We start from the raw sequence: 23,447 nt of genomic DNA, 5'->3' as shown, positions 1-23,447 counted from the left end.
ATCCAGTAGATTTACTGTTCGTCTGTTACATCAGGAAGGCTTATTCACGCAACAGTCCATCAACCTCAGCGTGTTACCATTTGCACTTCCAGCTGCCGTTGGGGACGTTCTGCAGCGGCGGCTCCAGGCAGTAAGTGTGGTAGCTGATGTCGCAGTCGTCACACAGCAGGAGGCGGCCGGGGTCACTGGCCTGTCCGCATGCCTCGCACACCGTACACTCCAAACACCTCCAGCCTTTACTCAGCACCACTTTAGTGATCTACAACACACACACACACACACACACACACACACACACACACACACACACATATATAGTGAGCAGGGAGGAGTATTTATAAATGACCTCGTAACACCCCACTCTTCACCTTTAACAGCCACCGGTCCTCATACCAAGGCTGCGGACCTGGGCCAGCATTAACTGTATGATGGGGGGGCTTTTCCTAGCTCTATTATAGAGTTATAATATACTGAAGACCTTTAGTTATGTATTTATATAGTAGTTTATATAGGTTTTATGTCAAAAATCAGGGTAAATACATTCCCAGTTCCCACCCATTAGCCAGTACTACCCCAACACACTATGCTACCAGCGCTGGGAGGAAGAAGGCTAGCATGGTCTTCCTCCCGAGACACGAGAAGCTCACCCACATCAACCGCCGCCGACACAACCACCACTGGAGCTCGAGAGGCTTAGCATCGCTAGGGATTGCATGCAAGCCGATTATAGGGCCAGCACTTAGACAGTAGCGCCACCCAGGAGCCAGGGTAGGTCTAAATTGTACTCTGTTGTTTTAGCAATTCTACATTACCACTGTACTACACTATGCTGAGCTAGGCTGCAAGCTTTAGTCAAGTGGCTCTACGTCTATTAGGTGTTCAGGGACGGATACTGAGAGGATGCTTCTCTAGACCATCCAATTTGGTGCCACTCGTGTTCTTTAATTCAATGTAAATCCTCTCACTCTTGCTAGTTTAACCCAGGCGTGTGCAAAGGGTCCTCCTTCAAGCTGATGGAAGAGGGCTGTGTATGAGGTTTACCTTAATATTGACGCAGTAGGGGTGGTAGCACTGTCCACACTGAGCGCAGGCCAGCAGTCTGCCCTCGGCACCCTGACCAAAACTACCACACACCACACACATATCCTACAGAGAGGGGGGGTAAGTCAGCTGTAGATGAGAGTGATACACCATGAACAGAGTGTAAACAGCATTGGGCACTGTATTCATACCTGTTTGAGAGTGAAAGTGTCTGTGCTGGAGAAGATCACCACTGTGTTGTGCATGGCGTTCTCCTCTTCCTCTCTGAACGGATATAGTGTTGTTTCCATGGGGCTTAACTGCAGACAAACAAACAACGGCTTGAAAAAAAGAATGACTCAAGAGTTTCATGGTTATTTGCACAGCCAGGACAATAAAAAGTGACTGAAAGTAATGCATTTAAAAGTGAATAAGGTACTTTAAGTATGGCCTGTTTGTTTTTGTCAAATGTGTTAAAAGAACAAGGTCATTTAATCAACAAACTGTATCCTGTGAACATGGGTGCCCAAACCTTTAACAGCATTAGATTTAAGAGGTATAATTTCAGTATTCATCTAAACCATATTAAGAATCGGAGTATGTTTATTTACATACACACACACACTCACACTATATATATATATATATATATACACACACACATACACACATATATACAGTGTGTGCAGAATTATTAGGCAAGTTGTATTTGAGAGGATTCTTTTTATTATTGAACAACTTCTCAATCAACCCAAAAGACTAATATTACTGTATTAATATTTTTATTAATATTAGTTGGAGTGTTTTTTATCTTAGGAGGATATCTGTTTGGGCAGGTAACTATTACTGTGCAGAATTATTAGGCAACTTAATAAAAAACAAATATATACCCATCTCACTTGTTTATTTTCACCAGGTAAACAAATATAGAAATAAATAAATTTAGAAATAAACATTTCTGACATTCAAAAACAAAACCACAAACAAATCAGTGACCAATACAGCCATCTTTCTTTACGATGACACTCAAAAGCCTTCCATCCAGAGATTCTGTCAGTTGCTTGATCAGTTTACGATCAACATTGCGTGCAGCAGACACCACAGCCTCCCAGACACTGTTCAGAGAGGTGGACTGTTTTCCCTCCCTGTAGATCTCACATTTCATGAGGGACCACAGGTTCTCTATGGGGTTCAGATCAGGTGAACAAGGGGGCCATGTCATCATTTTCTCTTCTTTTAGACCCTTACTGGCCAGCCACGCTGTGGAGTATTTGGATGCATGTGATGGAGCATTGTCCTGCATGAAAATCATGTTCTTCTTTAACGATACCGACTTCTTTCTGTACCACTGCTTGAAGGTGTCTTCCAGAAACTGGCAGTAGGTCTGGGAGTTGAGCTTCACTCCATCCTCAACCCGAAAAGGTCCCACAAGTTCATCTTTGATGATACCAGCCCATACCAGTACCCCACCTCCACCTTGCTGGCGTCTGAGTCGGAGTGGAGCTCTCTGCCCTTTACTGATCCAGCCTCGGGCCCATCCATCTGGCCAATCAGGAGTCACTCGCATTTCATCAGTCCATAAAACCTTAAATCAGTCTTAAGATATTCCTTGGCCCAGTCTTGACGTTTTATCTTATGTTTCTTGTTCAAAGGTGGTCGTTTTTCAGCCTTCCTTACCTTGGCCATGTCCCGGAGTATCGCACACCTTGTGCTTTTTGATACTCCAGTAACGCTGCAGCTCTGAAATATGGCAAAACTGGTGGCAAATGGCATCTTGGCAGCGTCACGCTTGATTTTCCTCAATTCATGGGCAGTTATTTTGCGGCTTTTTTCCCCCCCCCAACATGTTTCTTGCGACCCTGTTGGCTATTTGCCATGAAACGCTTGATTGTTCGGTGATCACGCTTCAAAAGTTTGGCAATTTCAAGACTGCTGCATCCCTCTGCAAGACATCTCACAATTTTTGACTTTTCAGTCCGTCAAATCTCTCTTCTGACCCATTTTGCCAAAGGAAAGGAAGTTGCCTAATAATTAAGCACACCTTATATAGGGTGTTGATGTCATTAGACCACACCCCTTCTCAGTACAGAGATGCACATCACCTGATTTACTTGATTGGTAGTTGGCTTTCAAGCCTACAGAGCTTGGAGAAGGACAACATGTATAAAAAGGATGATGTGATCAAAATACTCATTTGCCTAATAATTCTGCACACAGTGTGTATATATAATATAATATATTTATTTCTGAGGTACATACCCCTGGGGTGGGCAGGGGACTGACTCCATTCTTCATCCTGGAGCGGCCTCGCCCCCCTCGCCCCGTAAGCCCCGCCCCTCTGGGCCTTCTCCGCCCGGGGAAGCCTGACCCACGGCCCTGCGGGGGGAAAAACAGCGGAGAGGCTAATGTTAACTGTTGCTCCAGGCCACTGCTGAGGGTCAGGGTTTAGCAGTGGAATATGAGGGGTTAACCGTGAGGAAGAAAGTCAGGAACAAAATCAATTGTCTGAAGTTTGATTCCTTACGTTTCGAGCCTTTCTTTGCTTGTTTTAAGTAAACGAGAGTGACCTCTCCCATCTGAGATCTAAAAGACCTTCGAACTTCGGTCTCTCCTCCATAATGACGTTTGGAGTTTGTCGGCAGAAGCGAGCGGGTTCAGTTTAAATCAGGCGGACGTGAAACCAGCGGGGGTCCTTCAGGAGTGTTTGTGTGCTAGCCTACTGTTGCTAGTTACACAATGCTGAGCGTTTAGCAGAACTTTAAAATAAATAAATAAATAAATAAATAAATAAAATCTCACGGTTTTGCGCTATTAGGGCGAAACTGAACACACATGGATACAACAACTAATAAAAAAGAAACAAAATTTCTTCACTGCTTAAAATTTGTTTAAATATCTCAAATTTGATTAGTGCGACCCAGCAGGAACAGGCGTAATGACTGCAGGGCCGCACCGCCCGCACGAGTTAGCTGGGCAGGCTATAATAAATGAACTAATGGACAAAGGCAACACTCGTGGCTGAAGCACATGCGACACTACGTACCTCGCCTGGATTAATTAATTATTATTGTTCGCTGTGCCCCTCCCTCCCCTCCTCCAGCAGGGAGGAATGATGTGTGAATGGCTATGTGTTTTGGTACTCATCTGTGATCGGACCACCCAAGACGCATTTTAGCGCCAGGTGCGAACTGGGCCGTAGTCTCTTATTTGATTTCTCATTAGAAAGAAGTTATTTTAACAGATAAGCAAAATAATAATAATAATAATAATAAAAAAGATCAAATTACTTAAAACAAGTCAGAACACCGGACATTTGCTAAATAATTGTATAATATTCCTACAGCTGGCTCTAAATAAGATATTTATGTAGATATTTAGGTCTAAATCCACTGGTTTTACTGGTTTAAAATTCTATAGCTCCCTTAGCCTATTGCCCATTATCTTTGGGGTACTATTAAAATTAAAACAGTATACCTCAGTATACCAAGTAAATTCCTCTGAGATTCAGTCAATGAATGCCATATTCCTCAATCTGGGGTCAAATCACTGTTTTGCAGCGTGGGCTGACTGACCAGATCTCGGATGAGTAAATCTGACACTCCTATCTGAACTGTTCCTTTAAGGCCAGAAGAAAACCTTCAGTCACTCGATCGAACAATCAATCAATCTTAAACCCGCACCATAATCAAAGTGTCTGCGAGTGGTGAGACGACATGATTTTAAAAGCTAGGGAGTAAATAAAACAACAGGATGATGGTGGTGATGACGGCGATGACGTGATGGTGCAGAAGTCGCTCACTTCACTCGGCTGAACTGAAACCCTGCGAGGCCCTGTGGTTACCCACCGCAGCTCCTGTGGTACTGCAGCTACGTCCATGAACCTCTGCGAAATGACTGCGAAAAGGAAGCGAGGAACAGAGGTTTCGCTTTCTTTAGATTTGTTTATTTTTATTCGGATTTAAATTTGACTCGAGGCCCACCTGGCCGCGTCCGCCGCAGCCGTCGCTGCGCAACAGACCAAAACAACTGCTAACGGCCTTCAAATTAACCTGCCGCGGTCAATAGCAGGCCACGTCCGGCAGAGACGGGGCTTTGGACAGCTGCAGGCGCAAAAAAAAAAAGAAAAAACAGGGCTGCGGGGCTAACGACGGAGGTCTGGCAGAAGCGCTGAGAGGTGATCTGAAATCTATTAGGCTGTCGGCGCGTTCCCGCCTGCTCATTCCACTGAAAAGTGTTTGCTAGAACTCCCCTCCCCTTCCCTCCTCCTCCTCTCTCAACACTGCTGGATTACAAAGCACTGCAAATCAGAGAGGAGGTGAGGGAGAGCATTTCTCCCTTCCTCTCTGGCTCACACCGCCTTTCCATCTGCTCCTCTCATCCTTCCTCTCCCTCTCTCACACTCGTTACTGACCTCTCCTGCTCCTACGGCTTTCCTCAAAACTCATCACAGCACATATTTCCTTAGCAGTGAATATGCAGCATAGTTATATCACCACCATACCACCATCACCACTACCACAAGGGTTACTTGACCTGCCCCCTCTGCCCCCAAACAATCCGAGATTTTATCCAGGACTACATTAACCCCCCCCTCCTCCCCCCCAGTCTCTCCAGTTCGGAGTGTAATCCCACAGAGGGGAACGGTCTCCCGCGTGCTAGACGAGTCAGAGGTGATAATGCAGTTAGAGCTGGTTTGGCCTGGCGCCCGGCTCTGGACGGCCCGGTAACAGATGGCGCCACGCACCCACACTGAGCCCTAACAGAGCAGACACGGCTGCCGCGCGACCTCCGACCTCTGCCACGCTCGACACAGCTGCCCGGCGGCGCGCTACGTGAAGACGTCCAGAGCTCACTCATTTGTTAGCCCAACCGAGGCCAAGGCCCAGAGCGTGCCATGCATATCTCAGCACTTCCCTCACGTGAGCTTAGGCCTGAGTTAGTCGCGGTCAGCAAACGTCAGCGTGCTCAAGTCATTGTGCTAACGTTGTCCAAAGTCAGGTCAGGGAGTCGCTAATGAGGGACGGCACCAGTCGAAAGTTTGGACACGAGTTGATGCTTTCCAACAAGGCTGGAGAAGATTTGGTGGCACCAGTGGTGGTAAATTTAGGTCCAGGGAGGTCCAGGGAGTAAGAATCCATGAACTGCCTGGACAACATTTCATTATTGAGGAATTTACTACAATATTTTCAGCAGTTAGTAAACTAGAATAAGAATTTCTGTGACAAACTCTGGATGATAATACAGCTTGTTTTTGTGGCTTTCTATTGACATACGAAGCCTTGAAAAAATAGTCATTGTTGTTGGTCAAGGCAGGTCAGATGTATGTATAACTTGCATGTTTTGTGAATTTGCCACCTCTGCACAACCACATAAAGAGATCCACATTGGCTAGCATGGGTGGGGAGAGGAAGGGCCAAAAAGAAAGTGCCATCCTACCCACCCAGAGAATGAACGCTTAGACAGCTGGGCCACTAAGAGTTTGGTCAGCTGTGTCCAAACTTATGACTTGTGCCGTAGAAACATGGAGCTACTCTCTGAGGCTTAGGGCCGTTCAGGTGGACTCCCGTGGAGTCTGAGTGAGGAGTTGTAGATGTAGTTACCACGCGGATGCTCCATGCAGCTGGGTTGGGGAACTGCCTGCTCTTTGGGCCGTCCCAACCCTCAGCCTGGGCCGGGGACCAGGAGGGGGAGCTCAGTCTAGAAGAGGTGCTCCATACTCCCTGAGGCAGGGGTGGGTTAGAGAGAGAGAGAGAGAGAGAGAGTGGGGTGAGGGAGAGAGAGAGAGAGAGAGAGAGAGAGAGAGAGAGAGAGGGAGGATATGGGCGACAACAACATGCAACAACTTAAAAGAAAAGCCATCAAAGAAAGGCATACAGATACATGCATACACAGAAAATCATGGTTAAACAGAGAGCTGAAGTTAATGCGCGCGCACGCACACACACACGGATGAAGCTTGACTGAGGATGATGGACGTGTCGCAGAAGCTGGGACGCACTGTGCAATTATAAGAACAGTTTACACAGTTTTTTCCTATTCCCTTCCCACATGCAGTCAATCTGCCGAGACGTCGCTGGTGTCTGAAGACTGCGTCTTTAGATCTGCGCTGGAGCTCTGAGGCTGGTCTAGCCAACAACGATAAAGCCTGAGATAGGTATGGAGATGGGTGGGGATGGACGGGGTGTGGGTGAGGAGTATTGGGGATTGGGATGGGGAGGGATATGATGAGTATGGATAGGTATGGTTGGGGGTGGGTATAGAGGGGGATAGGTATGAGTAAGTATGATTGGGTATGGATGGGGAGAGGTATAGGTATCAATGGGGATTAAGTAGGGGTAGGTGTGGATGGGGATTGTATGGGTGGCTACAGATGAGGATAAGTATGGGCGGGTATGAAAGGGGATGGATAAGGGATGAGTATAGGTAGGTATGGAAAGGTGCGGTTGGGAATCGGTACGGGTACGTATGGGTGCTGAAGGGCATGGATTGGTAGGAGTGGGTATGAATGGGTATTGGTTGGTGGGATAGGAAGGGGGAGGATGTGATATCGGTGGGTATGGGTAGAAATGATGGGGATGAGTGTAACTATGGGTGGGCTTGGATAAGGATAAGTACAGGTAGGTGTGGGCATGGTTTGGCATGGGTGGGTGTGGATAAGGATGGACAGGGATGAAAACAGTCCCGCATGAAGTTTGGCAGAGCCAAAGATTTAAACTCCAGACAGCAGACATGCCTCGGCTGCTCAGCTCCTTTGCAGGCAAGGAGAAAACTTGGTCTGTCACTCCACTAAAAAAAAAATAAATAAAAAAAAATAAAAAAAAATCCACAAAACCCTGCAACCCTGTCAGCAGCGGCTCTTTCCGCTGAGCCTCAGCGCTGCGCACACAAAAGGTGTCAACCTCAGCGGCCTCAGTCGCAACGGAAACGCAGTCAACAGGTGATTATGTCAGCAGCAGCAGCCCAAGAGGCTTTGGGAAGATGCAGCATGCAAGACAGCAAAGGGATCTGCTCTCCCCTCACTACACTTGTCTAACCGATGTAGGAGAGGCGAGTGGTTAAACGGACGCAAACCAAGAGCTTAGCTACAGAAGGCTAATAAACAGCCTCTAACATACGGAGACGTTCCCAGTTCTTCAGCCAGTAAACAACGTTCTTTTTACAGCTAGATTCAGATCTAGTACATATAATGAAACCTAAAAAGTGTGAACAGAGGTAGAGGGGTGGTGAGCAAACTGAAGGGCTGTGTATGAGAACAGGCATGGCAAATCTGAAGCATCAGTGTAAATCTCAGGGTCAGGAGCTGAATCTTGAGGGTGGTCTTAACAGCAGACCGAGATGTAAATGCTGAGTCATTGTGTGGCACTTTCTCAACTACAACCTGCTGAGAAAAATCTTTGTGAGGCCCTCAGAAAAGCTTCAAATGCCCTAAGGTATCATCTTCAACTAACCCCTGCTTTGTAACCTCGCCACAGGCTAAGCAACGGGGGTCTTTTCAGGCTCACTCGAGATCCCAGAACATCCATTCCAACCATAATCCACCAATACCTTCGGTCCTACCTGCTTCACCCTCGGCCTCCCAGGTGAGAACTTCCTCTTGGAGATGGCAGGTTTGCCCATGCCGATTTTGGGCGTGAACGGTATGAAGGTTGCTGAAGGCACGTTGATATGAGTTTCTCCTGGTCCAGAGTGGCTTTGGGGGCTGATTGTAGGCTGGCCAGAGGAGGGCAAACTCTCCGGCTGCCTAACTGGCAATGGCTTTAGTGAGGTCCTCTCTTCCACCAGCGAGCTCAGCTTTGCCAAGCTTCGCTCACCGTCCATGCTGACGTCCATCTCCTCCGTAAGACCGGCGAAGGCTCTTTCACACTCCTCCACCTTAAGACTTTCAGTGGCTCTCCTATGCAGCTCCACCGTGATGTTCGGAGTGGCTCTTTTATGTTGCTCCACCGAAGTGTCCTCAGTGGCTCTCTTTTGCTGTTCCACCACAGGACCCTCACTGGATCCTTTCTTATGCTGCTCCAAAGTGAGGTCCTCAGTGGTTTTCTTAGGCTGCTCCATCGCGAGCCTCTCCGTGGACTTTTCAGGCTGCTTCACCATGAGGCCCTCGGGGGCTCTTTCAGGATGCTCCGCTTTAAGAACATCCATGACTCCGTCAGGCTGCTCCTCAGCCACGCTCCTCTCATGCTGCTTGAGTGTGCTGCCCTCGGTGGCTCCCTGAGGCTGCTCCTCTACACTGAGGCCCTCAGTTGGAATCTCAAGCTGCTTCACCGTGAGGCCTGCAGCTTCTTTCTCACACAGCTCCACCACAAGGCCCTCAGTGGCTCTTTCATGTTGCTCCATAGTGAGGCCCACATTCGCCTTGTCCACCTTTGGCACAGGGTTAGCAGAATTTGATTCAGCCTCCGCAGAGGCTTCTGGGATTTCGGAGGACGATACTTCCATGGGCTCCTCCGTTGAAGGTTCAGAGGCTGATGGGAGCTCTTTGGTGGGTGAGGCGATGGATTTCTGCTCCTCTGGACTTGGTTTGTGTTCCTCCGCTCGAAGAGAAGCGGTTTGGTCCGGGTCAATCGGCGAGGGGGTCTCCTGAGGCAGCTCTGCTTGAGTGGCTGGCGTGAAACCCTGGACTTGTGGAGGCTCAGGGGGTGGATCTGGCTTTTGCTGAGGAGTTTCTGGACTACTGCCTGGCTTCATGTCCTGGGGAGGCTGGGTGGCTAGACGTAAGAAAAATATGGTCAGTTATGTTCTGTTACGCTTTCCCAGACATTTTGGTCAATTTAGACTGAGGCTCTGAACGAGGAGAGAGACTGAAATGAGCTAGACCTCCACCATCAGACAACGGAAAAGTACCTGGAATTTCTTCACCCGTGGGTCCATCTGGTGGAGCTTCGCTGGCCACTTCTTGGGCTTTTTCACTGCCCGTGTCAGTGCCTCCTTCTGGAAGAGAAGACATATCCAGAGTCAGGGCAAGAACACAGCCCCCTGCTTACATAACATAAAGCAAGCACAAGTGGAAATGATTACAGCGTTTGGAAATTGGCACAATTGGGTTTTGAAGAAACCCAATGAGGCAATGAGGGAGAGTGTATACGTCTGCATTAGTGGAAGATAAAGCAGCGAGAGGGGGAAACTAGATTAGGCCGTACAACAAAGTAATCACATGCAGCCCCGCGGGCTCACCGCTGATGAAATATGGTCTTTTTATCTGTGCATATTTAAGAACTTCTTCGTTCTAGCTGGCGTACACATACGCACTTCCTAGCTTCAGTGACTCTGACCACACCAGGGCTTTGCTTTAAGATGCTCCAGCTGCTGATAACGGAGGTCCCTCACGCTAGACACAAGCCAGGAGCAACAATTTCCTAGACAAACACCTTAAAAAGACCTTGTTCTATTACTGGACCAGTTATTGGCATATATCAAATAAAGCTGAATAAAGGTTCATATAATCAGCTGGAACAAAAAAAAAAAAAAAAAAAAAAAAAAAAAAAAAACCCACAAAGGATTTCACAGCTAAATATTAGCACAGTGCTGCCGATATTAGCTTAGCCCTATATAAAGTAATTAGACCGCAGGTTTCTTTGTCTGCCTCGTAGAGGGGTTGTGTAACTAAGCAAACAGAGGGGGAAAAGTCTGATTCAGTCGTCGCTCTGTTTAAACAGGGGCAGCACACAGGCCTGGGATGATGATTCTCTCGGCCGCTTGCGTAATGCATTCTTTATTAGCGAACAAAAACAACGAGGCCGATCGCTGGGAGTCCGTCTGTTCTACCAAACCCCCACAACAATCAGGACTGGGCGACTGGTTGGCTCTAGAGGTGGCACAATACCACTCTTTCCTTTTCTGATGCATGCATACTGCTATTGAAATCTAAAGGGTATGCGCGTGACGTCACAGGGGGAGGGTGGCGCTGCGGCCAGCAGTCATCCAACTGTACTAAAATACTTCCAACTAAGCTGGACTCCCAGCACCGAAAACGTGAGGAAGCTCACTGACTGGTAAAATCCCGCTCTGAAAACAGGTGGGAAAAACACAAGCCCACTGTAGCTGCAAATTTAGCAACACGCTAAAAGGAAAAGTAAGCAAACCTGGATGAGCCAGTCTAATAAATGAGCCTGAAAACAGTGGAAAACACCCTCCAAGGCCGTCCACTGGACTCTGTGCTCTCAGATATGAGGCTTTATCCTCTAAACGGGTGTGATTTGTGTGATGTTCCTCATCAATGTCAATGGACCAATGGCAGCTTGAATAATTTGCCGTCAAAGCCAACTGCCTTTATCCAATTACCGTAGTTTAATTCCTGGTTTGGCCGTCTCCCTAATTAACGCTGCAGCCATGTTTTACCAGTCAGTCCGACTAAAGGGGGCGTGTTCTACGCTAGAGATGGGCTGATCAGTGTTTCTGGGGCTAAATATGACTTGAGCGTTTTCCAGCCCACTTGCCCAGAGTTACAGAGCGCAGCCATCAGCATGTCGAGCCTGGATTAGCATCAATAGTGATGCTGCTGTCCCTATTTCAGGTCAGTGGAGCAACAGCATGATTCTGAAGCTGCTATTTTAAAGGTAATATGCTACATAAAACTGCCTTAAGTGGACAACACATCCACCTCCCTCTGCACAGCAGTCTGGAGCCATACTGATCTATCTGCGTTGGCTGCTCTGCTGAATTTTTGAAGCCTGTGTGAAATCTATAAAAGAAGGCACGCTGCAAGGCCGAATGCTTTTTCGTAGCAAGCCGGCGATCTCCTGAGAGAAAGGGAGGTTGAGGGAGGCAGGGCTGGTGGTGCAGTGGGCAGCCATCTTTCGGAGTAAACAGGACTGGCCCCTGCCGGTGGGTCTTGGCTGAATTAAGCCCTGCTAAGAATTAACGTGAAGATCAAAGAGCAACAGGATGAAGCCTTGAAGTAACCACCGAAGGCGCTTCATCACAGGGCAGTATTGAGCCACCTGATGACCATAAACAAACCAGGGCTAAGCATAACCCATGCCTCGTCTGATTCCCGGTCAAGCTGTGATGGAGAAACATGACTTCTACATCAGCATCGTGCCTTCATTATTAACTCTGCGTAGCCTAAAGTCAAGTCACTGGAGTTATTACTGCTCTGCTATTTAAACGTACTGATCATTAACATCGTAACAGAGAACCGAGGCAGCATCTCGGACTCGAGGCACACTCAAGTCCCATGTTGAGGGGCTTTAGTCTGGGGTTTGCATGATGCAATGTTTGCAGTTAATAACAGTAGTAGACTCGCACCCCACAAACTCCATATTCGACTCGGACGCCGAGCCAGAGAATCAAGAGATCCCAGACTGGACTCAGACTTCCACCCTAAAATCTCGACTCTAGTTGGACACAAAAACCAGAGACTTGAGACTCAACCTGCACCTGCATCCAGAGGCTGAAGCCTTTACTCAAATTGCCACTGCAGAGACTGAACTCAGACCTGCACCCCTAAGACTCGGCTAAGACTCACACCCAGAGACTCAAGACTGAACCCCAGACACTTGAGACTCAGCTCAGACCTGTTTATGTAAAACTAGGCTCAGATTCACACCCAGAGACTAAACCTAAGAGACCTGAGACTCGTCCGAGACTCACACCCAGACATTCAAGATTGAACTCCAGAGACTCCAGAGACTCTGCTCAGACTCACAGTTAGACTACCCATTTGACTCAGACTGGCATCCAAAGACATGCAAACCCCAGAAACTCAAAAACTCAGACTCCCTCCTCAGAGACTCAGTCACCTCAGACTCAGACCCCAGACACTCGAGAATAGACTCGGACTTGCTTGTGGCGACTGAACATCTGTAGTACCTAATTATGCAAAGAAGAGAATTCATATTCAATCGGCATTTAGTGTTTTTGTTTTCTGGCAAAAAAATAATAATTAGGGCAAGGATGTGAAGTATGTTAGATTTTTTTTTTAAATCAAATTTAAATATAGAAAAATACAAACATGAAACTAACGCTGACTTCTAAGGGTTAACAAAACGTGATATAACCTGCTCACTGCCTTCAAACTGAGCGCCAAACACTCTCAGTCACATGCAGCTTTGCCAGCAACGAGTCGGCCTCGTCTTCAGAGCGAGTTGAGGCCAATGCTCTAACCTCGGTCTGGAAATCTGCACTGCTGTGAATTATGTTGTTAAAAGCTTGAGGGGAAACTCACTCCCACAAGGCCAGAGCGTGCGGCCACTCACCGACTGTTCGGCGGGCTATGCTCAATGGAGGGATCACAAGGCAGTACTGGAGCAGAATGCATAACTGAGATCCGCATGACGACGTGTGAAAAATGTGGACCAATGGAGCTGAACCGAGAAACGCTAGGCCTTCTATTAAGCCTTACACACCAACACGAGTGGAGCTGGTCCACAGAAAGCTGGGGGTTGAAGTTAACGGTTATTGTTGTCGTCAGAACTTCCGTACTTTTCCTGACACGTGTATCGTAACGAGTACCGCATCAGGAGATATCAGGCAGCCCTAGATGCGATTCCAGCCCTTCATCCTTAACAAATCATCCAACTCCCCCTGGAGGAAAGACTGCCGTCGCGCTGCTTTCATGCCACTTCCATCACAGCGGAGACACAAAGAGAAGAACCCCGCTTTAGTCCGCTTCTAATGTGGCACCATCTGGCTCCCCGAACACAAGGAGTCCACGGAGCCCGTATGATCATTGTGAAGCGAGGGACGGCAAAGAAAGGGAGCTCGCCGTCTCCGCTTTGGTCTCTCTCCAAACGCCGGAGACCACACCTTCATCCCGCACTACAAACAGAACGGAAACTTCACACGGAGAGCCGACATTAAGGCAGGTGAGGACAGCAGTTCATTAAGGACGAACTTCCACGTTCCGCGGAGTCTGGCAGCCACATAAGGCTTATTATGAGTCACAGAAGGCTGGCTGGAGACTTGAAACTCTCCCGTCTCGATCCCTCGCTGGATTCATTCAAAGGAGTCGCTCTCTGCTGATAATCACTGCGACAGATCACTTAACACCCAGGTGCATCCACCTGCCTACGCCGAGGAGGAGTACTCCACCCTAAAGCTGCGAGGCAGACTGAGGTAGAGGAGGAATACTAAATCGGAAAACACTGAGAATTCCCACTGCGACATCCAGCTCATTTAATACAGAAGAACCCGGACAACGGCCCGACCTTGAAAAGGAAGAGAGTTTTATTGGGTGATTGGTGACAGTCTAAATCCAGTGTCTGTTAGCAATGTTAGCCTAGCGTCTCCTGTTGTAAACTGAAGAAGCACACGTCAAACACCAAGCATGTCCTGACAGGTCAAACTGGCTTTATATCCAGTGAAGGTTCTTTATAGACCTTTAAAAGGTTCTATACAATCATGAGATGTTTTTATATGGAACATTAAAGTAAGTGGTAACCATGGTAACCCCTTGGTTAACCCCATGGTAACCCAATCAGCCACCGCCTCTCTTCAAACTGCAGCCGACACACTCAGGGGAAAGCAGCATGTCCCAAGCTCCACCACACCGGCTAACAGACGCCTGTGCCGGCCAGCATCGCTTTAAGAGTGATGAGAGGATAGAGAGAGCGCCATCTACCCACCTGGAGAGAGCATGGCAAATTGAGCTCTCTCAGACTCCGGCTGCTGAAGGCAGCAAGCAACATGGCTTATGGTTGGAGCCGGGTGTGCGGCGTTTCCTCCCAGGCACGTTGTTGCCCAGTGCTGTTGCATCAGCAGCAGTTTGGAAAATGAGCGACTCGGCTTGACACGCATTGGAGGGGGCTTTTTTTGTGGTTGCATATGTGTTGGGTAAATGGCAGTCCAAATTGGGAAGCAAAATGGGCATAAATTCTAAAAAAATCACAAACAAAAACAAACAAAAAAAAGAAAATAAATCTACGATATCTGACCTGTTTATGTAGCCGAGTTATCTTAGATAACTCAGATCAGACTGCAATCCAACATTCAAAGGAAAAATTGGACAATAACATTCCTAATTTTGTCATTTTACACCAAAAAAGTAGATTTATCACCACTTATGCTAAAAAATATATTTTTAAAACATATAGCCCAGCCCTATCTTGTGGCCTTTAGTCGGTGAACACATGGCTGGTATATTATGGAAATACAGAAGCCAATAGAAGCAATAAGCCTCTACCAGCAACACATCTACAAAAACTTTCCCTCCACCTCCTCTCTGGTTAGTGGCACCGAATCTCTGAGGATGATTAGAGACTCCCTCCACCAGGCTGAAAAAGCACAAAATGCTAATCCCCCCCCCCCCCCCCCCCCCAGCCCTCTCCGGCTCAGAGAGCTGAGGAACCCAGCTGAGAGTGAGGCAGTTCACTGACCCCTGGGCACCCTCAGCAGCAATCTCCATATTCATTAAATGATAATGGCCCAATAAACAAAGTCGAGGCTGCAAAACTCTTAACTTTAATGCAGCAAAGTCTGAACAGATTTCAGGAGAGGAGACTCCACACGAGGGCTCGACTGGTGAACCTCAGAATCATCTTCCACTGCTGTGGACTAAACTCCTATTTAGTTAAAAAAAACAGTAGAACCAGTGAAACCAGTCAGTGCAGTCAATGGTTTCTTGAGAATAGTATCATCTCTCCAACATGCAGGATGGTGGAAATGAGAGTTGTAGACTGCTGGGACACTACAATCTGTCCGTCAAGATTCTCAAGAACTTGTTGGGAATCATTTAGGAGGTGATGTAACACAGAAAAGAGCTCAACAAAATCCACCACAAAGAGCCAAACACCTAAAGAAGCCCAGTTCCTCTTCATTCAGAAGATCTTACCAGACTGCTGCTGCTCTGCCGCTTCCAGCACCTCTGGTTTGCCGGAGGTCTGGGCTGATTCCGTGTTGTGAACCTGAACCTGAGCAGGTTCGGACTCCGGTGCTTCTGTCGGAGCCGGCTGTGCGTGGTCCTCCACCTCCATGTGCGTTTCCACCTCCTCCTGCAGCGGCTCTACGTCCATGTGCACCGGGCCTGGCTCAAAGCCAGCATGTTTACACACTGAACAAACGTAATCCTCTCCAGCCTGGACCTCCACATGACCTTCCACCTGCCGCTCACACTCCAGATGGATCCACCTGGAGAACCAAAAGAGGAAGGAGGAAAGTAAGTAGGAGGGAAAATAAATAAACCAGCAACAACAACAACAACAACAATTGTTTACTGCATCTGAAAAACAAGTAACAGTAAGTAACTATATAATATGTGCTAACCTAAAAAAAAATCAAAACATGGAGGAAAGTAAATAAATATAAAAACAAACAAAATAAAAAAATAACATTATTATTACAAAATATTACATACATAGTGATTGTTTTTAACTTAACATGTTTACATTTAATAATAACTACATTAATAATAAATTTGTATTACTACAGTCCTGCCCAGCCAAACGTCAGATAAAATAAATACATCAGTATACCATATACAAAATATATTTATTAATAATAATAATCTTAATAATAATTTTATCATATCAAAAATGTTTTGAAAAATGTAAAGAAAAAAGCTTTAATTATTTTAAAAATAATAAGAAATAAGAAAAAGGCTAATTATTATATAAAATAATTAATATATAATAATGATTATATAATTATAATTTTGTGTCTCAGGATCACCTGACATGTCGGAGTGGTGCAACAAAGAAAAGAACGCTACAATAAATCTGAAATACATATTTAAAGCATTTCTGATCTCCAAAAAATCCGGACAAGGATGTTTGAATCCCAGTGGACATAATTAGGAAAAACATCCATGGAAGAACTTCTAAAGACTCTTTAGAGTCACTGAGGGAGCGGTGGGCGGCCAAACAGTATACCCAATCAGAGTTGAATGGTGCAGTGTGTGTGTGTGTGTGTGTGTGTGTGTGTGTGTGTGTGTGTGTGTGTGTGTGTGTGTGTGTGTGAGGGAGTAAGAGAGAGGGGTGTGTTTTACCTTTTGCAGTGCTGGCAGGAGAGCAGGTCTTTGTGGACTTCAGGGTCCAGGCTGCTGGTGCACAGAGAGCAGAGCTGGGCTGGACCCTGCTGACCGGCACAGTTCTCACACAGCAGACTGTTGTGATGCCACTGGCCGCTGCTCCGCGTGCCGCACTGGACACACACCCGGCAGTTCTGAAACACAGCACACACACACGCGATCAGCCACGCCATCTACACTCACCCGGCCCTGCATCAGTGCATCCTGTTCACCTGTAACCTAGCAACAACCAGCAACCTTCAAAAAGGTAACGACCGAGTTAGAGAGAGGTAACTCTGCCCTACAAAACCACAGCTCCCATTACAAACAACCAAGCCAGCTGCAGCAAGCTCCACCTCAACATACACCCTGCGCTGAAGAATCTCACTGCCTCTCACCAGAACACAGCTAAACTCGGCAAATACGAACGAGGAGAACCTAATCCATGAGGTGGAGAACAGAGAGCAGCAGCGCCTGAGCTGCTTTTCTTTTGAGACAAAAATATGAATGTGTATATATTTAAACATAATTATAATTTATTCAAAAGGACAAAATAGTAGATAATATTAAATAACACTAATTTACACTGTAATATTTCCAATACTTTCCAATAATTACTATTAAACTTAAATATAGGTGAAAAATAAACAAAATAGTAAATAATAATACAAAAATATTAATTCAATAAATAATGCACCAATAATTAAATAGTATTAAGCTGAATTAAAGTATTAAATAAATGTATACTAACATTAAATATAAAAATATAAATTATAGATCTTAATCAGTTTTCATGAGCAGTAATATCATAATTATGTTGCTTATAATAGATATCAAATGGCAGCTGTTTAATAAACATTTCATACAATCCTTAAAATTCTTCATTAAAGGAAGCAGGGCATACTTGAGTAACTGTACACTGATGCTGTACTTAAGATTACTGAAATCAAATAATTTTACATTACTAGTTATTATTTTTGCAAAAAAATGTTCTGAAGACTATTTAATTCCAGCAGCTTTTAATTTACTGTTTCTGTTAAAGACTCCGGGCAAACAGGAGAAACTCTTAGGAAAAGTGAAAGTAACCGGAACTACTTTCATACTGTGTGGCTCCAGTTGGGGCATTACAGAGGCAGGTGCCCAGGTGTCAAACTGGTGTCCCACACCAACGTTTATTCACGAAACCCAGTAACTGCCCATCAGCTCCTTTTATAACTAAGTTCTGGGAATCGGTTCTGTTACTCTGGAAACACACAGAATCCCCCGTCTGTGGTAATGGGTCGTACGCTTTTGAGTTTAAGCTGGACTGAACAACCCCCACCCCTTCTTAGCTAGGCTCGTACCTTACACCTCCAGCCGTTGGTAGGGATGGAGTCCATCACAGGCTGCAGACAGAACGTGTGATAGCCTTTATCGCACATGTCGCACACCAGCATCTTCGTGTCCTCTCCAGGGTTCCTGAGAAAGAGGAAAAACTAGTCAGTCAAAGCAGCCCTCTCAGATCAGCACTTCACTAAGTAGACTTTATAACATAGGGTCAGGGATCCAGGAAAACACGCTAGATGTCAAAAGTATTTGGACACCTGCTCATTCACTGTCTTAAAGAGTTGATCCTGCTTTTGTTGGAGTGACTGTCTCTACTGCCAGAGAAGACGACTTTCTAGAGGAGCATTGCTGTGAGGATTTCACTGTATTCAGTGACGAAAGCATTAGTGAGGTCCTATTCTATTGCTAGTACTTTCCTATAATGACTAGACAAGCTGTGCGTGTTTGTGTGCATTTGCACATCCGTGTCAGTAATTGGTGCAGCTTAAATTAGCTGAATCCATTCATTAGAAGGGGTGTCCACAAACTTTTAGATCTAGTGTTTATTGTTGCTGTTCATTTAAATTTTCCGTTTTTCCATAATGTGAATCTATATATACACCGTATCAGAATCATGATGAACAGACCAATAGAAATGCTCCAAAATGAAGCTGCCATTAGGTGTATAGGTGGTTACAGCATGACATCAACTATATGAAATAGCTAGCTAACTATATAAATATAAATAAATGATTTAATATTATTATTAATAATAATAATAATAATAATAATCATACCTTTTCCTTTTACACTTATTTGATTGAGGTGTAAGTGTGTATGCACATAAGGTGTATGTTGTGACCCTGCTACTCACTTGCATGTCTGGCAGACTTTGCATTCCGGGCACTGCCAGCCGGCCCTGATCAGAGGGCTCACACTGATGTCGAGACACAGGCCGTGGTAATGCAGGCCGCAACTGGTGCAGAACAGCTGGTCCAGCAAGTCCCCCGTCCGGTCGCACAACACGCAGTTGGCCTCCTCAGCAGCTGTGGGGCAGAAGAAAAGACGGAGATGCTGCGTTAGAGAGCAGTTGACAGCATGGATACAGAATGGTCCCATATACACTAGATGGACAAAAGTATTTGGACACATTGTTTTTATTGTTTTTTTTCTGAAATCAAGAGCTTTTATATAAAGCCCAAGGAAGAAGGCTTCCTACTAGATTTTGGAGGTGAATTGCTGTGAGGATTTGATTGTATTCAGCAACAAGTGCGTTAGCGCGGTCAGGATGTTAAATGATGATCACCACCCCACCTCATCCTAAAAGTACTAAATGGAGCTCCACCATCCATCATTCCAGAGAACTCAGTTCTTCCACTGCTCCACAGCTTCTCAATGCTGGGGAGCTTTATACCCCTCTAGCCCTCGCCTGGCATTAGGTTCATGATGTTGATCTGCTCTAGAGAGTCCTATTCTATTGGTAGATCTTGTGTGTGTCAGTGTGTGCATTTGCACATCTGTGTCAGCAACAAGTGCAACTTAAAGTAGCTGAATTAATTCATGAGAAGGGGTGTCCACAAATATTTGGACACCGTGCACATCCCTATTGATCCAGATGTTAAATGAGCTTTCTGATAGGTTTGTGGTCTTAATGAATGCACTGCTCTTTCGGCCATTCTCAACTTCAGCCATTAAGATTTAGCTTCTAACAGCTTTTCTGGGTTTAAGCTGATTCTGTCGACCCACCTCATCGAGTAGGCTGCCTACACCCCCTTACTGGGGTCATCTTTTCATTGAGGACAGTTTTAGGTTCCTCTAAAAGGGCGTCTGGCATTGTACAGCTTGAATGGAAGACATTAAATATATAGCACGTCTGTCAAATCTCAATGTCCTCAAATGTTTCACCAGCAACACCAACCACGCCTAAACATCACTGAAGGAAAAGGCTGAAGACTCGAGTGGAGACGGAAACGACGGATGCAGCTGAGGTGTTTTCTCACATTTGCTGAGGGCCAGGTGGACGTGCTCCGTGCAGAGGACAGAAAGCTTCCTGAAATCCTGGAAGGTTCCGGCACCCCCCGCACACGGGTAATGGTACGAGCGGCCACAGCCCTCCTCACAGCACTTGATGGATGCTCCAAGGCGCTTACAATATGCACAATGCTGCGTGGGGAAAGAGAGAGAGACAGACAGAGAGTGAAGGTTTAATTCGATTACAGTAAAATTATGGGAACATAATTGCTATGGGAACCTAGCATTTTAATATGTAATAAAAAAAAAAAAAAATTATGAATGGACCAATAGGAATGCTCCAGAATGTTCTGGAATAAAATCTTTGTACACAGACTTCTATTGAAAGTAAGGAAGCTGCTGTTTTGGAGAATATGATAAAACACAGTCCCATTTTGCAGCTTCTCTTCCTCTCTTAGAATTCAACAGTCTGTGCCTTTAAGATTGATATGTAAAATAGATCTGCTCTGATTGGCCATTCTGCACCGTGCCTCATTCAGAACACAGCCAGGCTGAAATACCCCTTATAACTTTGGAATGCAGCCGAGCTGACCTGTTGTAGGCTGAATGGGCGGGGTTAAACAGATGTAGGCTGAATGGGCGGGGATAAACTGCTGCAGGCCTGGATGGGCGTGGCTAAACTGCTGCAGGCCTGGATGGGCGTGGCTAAGCTTTTGTAGGATGAAGGGCTGAATTTAACACACTGAAACATACCCAGCTATTCAGCCCCGCCCATTCGCTCTGTAGATATAAAACATGATTCAGCCTGGATTGCTTACTAAGGGAGGCCAATACAGGCAGCCCAACAGAACCAAGCTCATTTACATAGATCAGTCTTAAAGGCACGGTCTGTTCAATTCTACTGGATAAAGGGAGGTTGCCAGACGAACGTGTCCGACAGCTGCTTTATACCCACGAGTCAAAAAGAATCCAAATATTTGCAAAAACACATGTAATGGAGTTCATCTGAGCTTCCACTGCAACATGCAGGCCTCCAAGCTTCACTCAGACGGCCAGTTAGCAAAGCACCAAAACCCCTTGTGGTCACGACGGCATCCAGAGGGTTCTACGCCAGCGCCCACAACAAGGACGTCCTGACTCGCTCTGTAATTGCGCCGCCATGTTAGTGGTCACTCTAATCTTAATTACTCTCCACAAGAGCCGGTCGTAGCGGAGATCTCTCTCCACTGCTCTGCAGTCTGCAGCTGATTCAGCCTCAAAACAGCAACGGAAAGAATAAGCTATTTATTAATAACACCTCCGGACTAATGACCCGAAAACTAACAGAAGTGGCTGGAATCCAACTCCCAGGCTTTACATATCCTTTATTTCAATTATTATTTAAAATGTTTTATTGAACTTTATTAGGAACATGTGCATGCCAGGCGTATAGCAGCAGTGCAATGCATAAAATCCTACAGATACGGTCCAGCAGCTTCAGGTAATGTAAGGTAAATGTTAAGGTAAAAGCCTGGTCTGAGGAATCTAAAGGTTTTTCAGGGCTCATGGATGGTGGGATCAGAATTGGTCATCAATTCGGCACGAATCAATGGACCTAACCTGCCTTGTGTTGAACAGTCCAGGCTGGTGGAGGCGGTGGTGGTGTAATGGTCTGGGGAATGTCAATACCAAATCAATCATCGCTTGAAGGCCACAGCCAACAGTCTAAGCTAAAACCCTCAGGAGTTGACCATCTTCTAATGGCTCACTTCCAGCATGATGATGCACCATGTCACTGGTTTCATGAACATGACCATGAGTTAAGGGTTCCTCAGTGGAGTCTGTGGAGAATACAACAACCTGTGAGCTACGTAAAGCTAACTAAGAATTGTCCAAGCTGGAGGAGCTTGAAGTCAAGGATGCAGGAAAGATCTTTTACTGGTTTGTGCTGGTCCGTCAAAAAGCAGAGATGTTGTTAAAGGAGATTCATCTCAAACCGGTAGAGTGGCTGTGTGTGTGTGTGTGTGTGTGTGTGTGTTTGGGCTCAGGCGTCGGCAGCCCTGTCGAGCTCCGTGACCTTTCTGTTTTGCGGCCAAGCTGGCCAGCCCATCAGAGGCGACCTTTATCTCCAAAACCTTCACACACTCACAACCGCAGAGAGCAGCGCTAAGAAGCTCCCTTAGAAAACCACAGGTTAACACTGGCAAGAAAAACAACCCTCTGTGCTCCCAGTATAGAAATATCTACAAATTCGACAAGGCAATAATTAAACAGGCAATAATTAAACAGTTGCGAGTTATTCAGAGTGGGGGTTTGGTGGGTTGTGTGTGAAACGCTCGGTTCTAGATAACCTCCCCCAGTCAGAGCTGGAGTTCTACATTGGAGGTGAAGGGAAGCAGACCCTAGTCTGAAGCTCTAATAAAAAGAAGCTCCTCACAGAAGGTTCTTCACCTAATGGTAATGAAGACGCTGCCTGATGCCTGAGACACTGTTCTACCAGAGTTCTGAGAAGAGTTGGGCTCTAGAACCTGCTTTTAAAATCAGATCATTAAAATGGTGGAGGGATACATGCTGCCTTTAGGGTGTAGTGCGGCTACAGAAAGTAGTCCCTAAAGAAAACTGGATTAGTTGAGATTCTCGATTTTACCACCATCATCATCACATATAAAACTCGGTAGACGCGTGTTGTAGCTTCACTGGTGGGTTTGGAAAATAGATTATTGGTGGTATTATTGGTTATCTGTGTTATATTCGTTGTTTCCCTACAGTGAGGCACGATTTCACCCCAACTAACAGCGTGATCTGCAGTCACTGTTTCAGTCGCCGATTCTGCTCAATAGCAGCTTACCTCTGTGCTCCCTGAGTGGATGGCTCTGTCCACGTTGACCAGTGATTGGTCCTCTGCTTGGCACACGCCTTCTGACCACAGAGCACAATGCTGATGTGCCCAACACTGACCTGCGCACAAACATATGAACATATGATCAGGACAAACCATGTAGTAGAATGGACCAGCGCTGGGTAGACCGGGAAGAGAGGTCAACCTAGAGTAGACTAGAACTTGAGCATGTTGGAGTAAACAGTAGCATTTGCTCCATAAAGTCCAGATTAGCTGCAAAGAGATCCTGTTCTGAATTCTGTACATATTAACCATGAAGATATGGACATATACCCTCCCCCTTTCGCATATAATATTTTATCCCCGCCCATTCCTTATGCTTTAGTGTGA

General features: G+C 46.0%; 1 protein-coding gene across 8 annotated transcripts in view; it reads right to left on the bottom strand.

Moving 5' to 3' along the window:
* Positions 1-23,447, bottom strand: part of kmt2cb (lysine (K)-specific methyltransferase 2Cb) — a 93,101-nt gene that overhangs the window by 41,451 nt on the left and 28,203 nt on the right. For 4 of the 8 annotated variants that reach the window (XM_072688449.1, XM_072688451.1, XM_072688454.1 and 1 more), the window contains exons 7-19: positions 23,067-23,176; positions 20,269-20,431; positions 19,143-19,314; positions 18,307-18,421; positions 16,943-17,118; positions 15,791-16,086; positions 9,865-9,951; positions 8,566-9,728; positions 6,621-6,740; positions 3,280-3,396; positions 1,233-1,340; positions 1,042-1,146; positions 78-259 (exon numbers count right to left, since the gene is read on the bottom strand). In XM_072688449.1, the coding sequence (XP_072544550.1) occupies positions 78-259; positions 1,042-1,146; positions 1,233-1,340; positions 3,280-3,396; positions 6,621-6,740; positions 8,566-9,728; positions 9,865-9,951; positions 15,791-16,086; positions 16,943-17,118; positions 18,307-18,421; positions 19,143-19,314; positions 20,269-20,431; positions 23,067-23,176 (2,914 nt within the window). The remainder of the gene's footprint in view (positions 1-77; positions 260-1,041; positions 1,147-1,232; positions 1,341-3,279; positions 3,397-6,620; positions 6,741-8,565; positions 9,729-9,864; positions 9,952-15,790; positions 16,087-16,942; positions 17,119-18,306; positions 18,422-19,142; positions 19,315-20,268; positions 20,432-23,066; positions 23,177-23,447) is intronic. The other 4 variants (XM_072688452.1, XM_072688456.1, XM_072688457.1 and 1 more) reach the window with 2 other exon arrangements.

The sequence above is a fragment of the Salminus brasiliensis genome, chromosome 9 (assembly GCF_030463535.1).
Source record: "Salminus brasiliensis chromosome 9, fSalBra1.hap2, whole genome shotgun sequence".
Lineage (NCBI taxonomy): Eukaryota > Metazoa > Chordata > Actinopteri > Characiformes > Bryconidae > Salminus > Salminus brasiliensis.
This window is presented reverse-complemented; position numbering and strand designations above follow the sequence as displayed.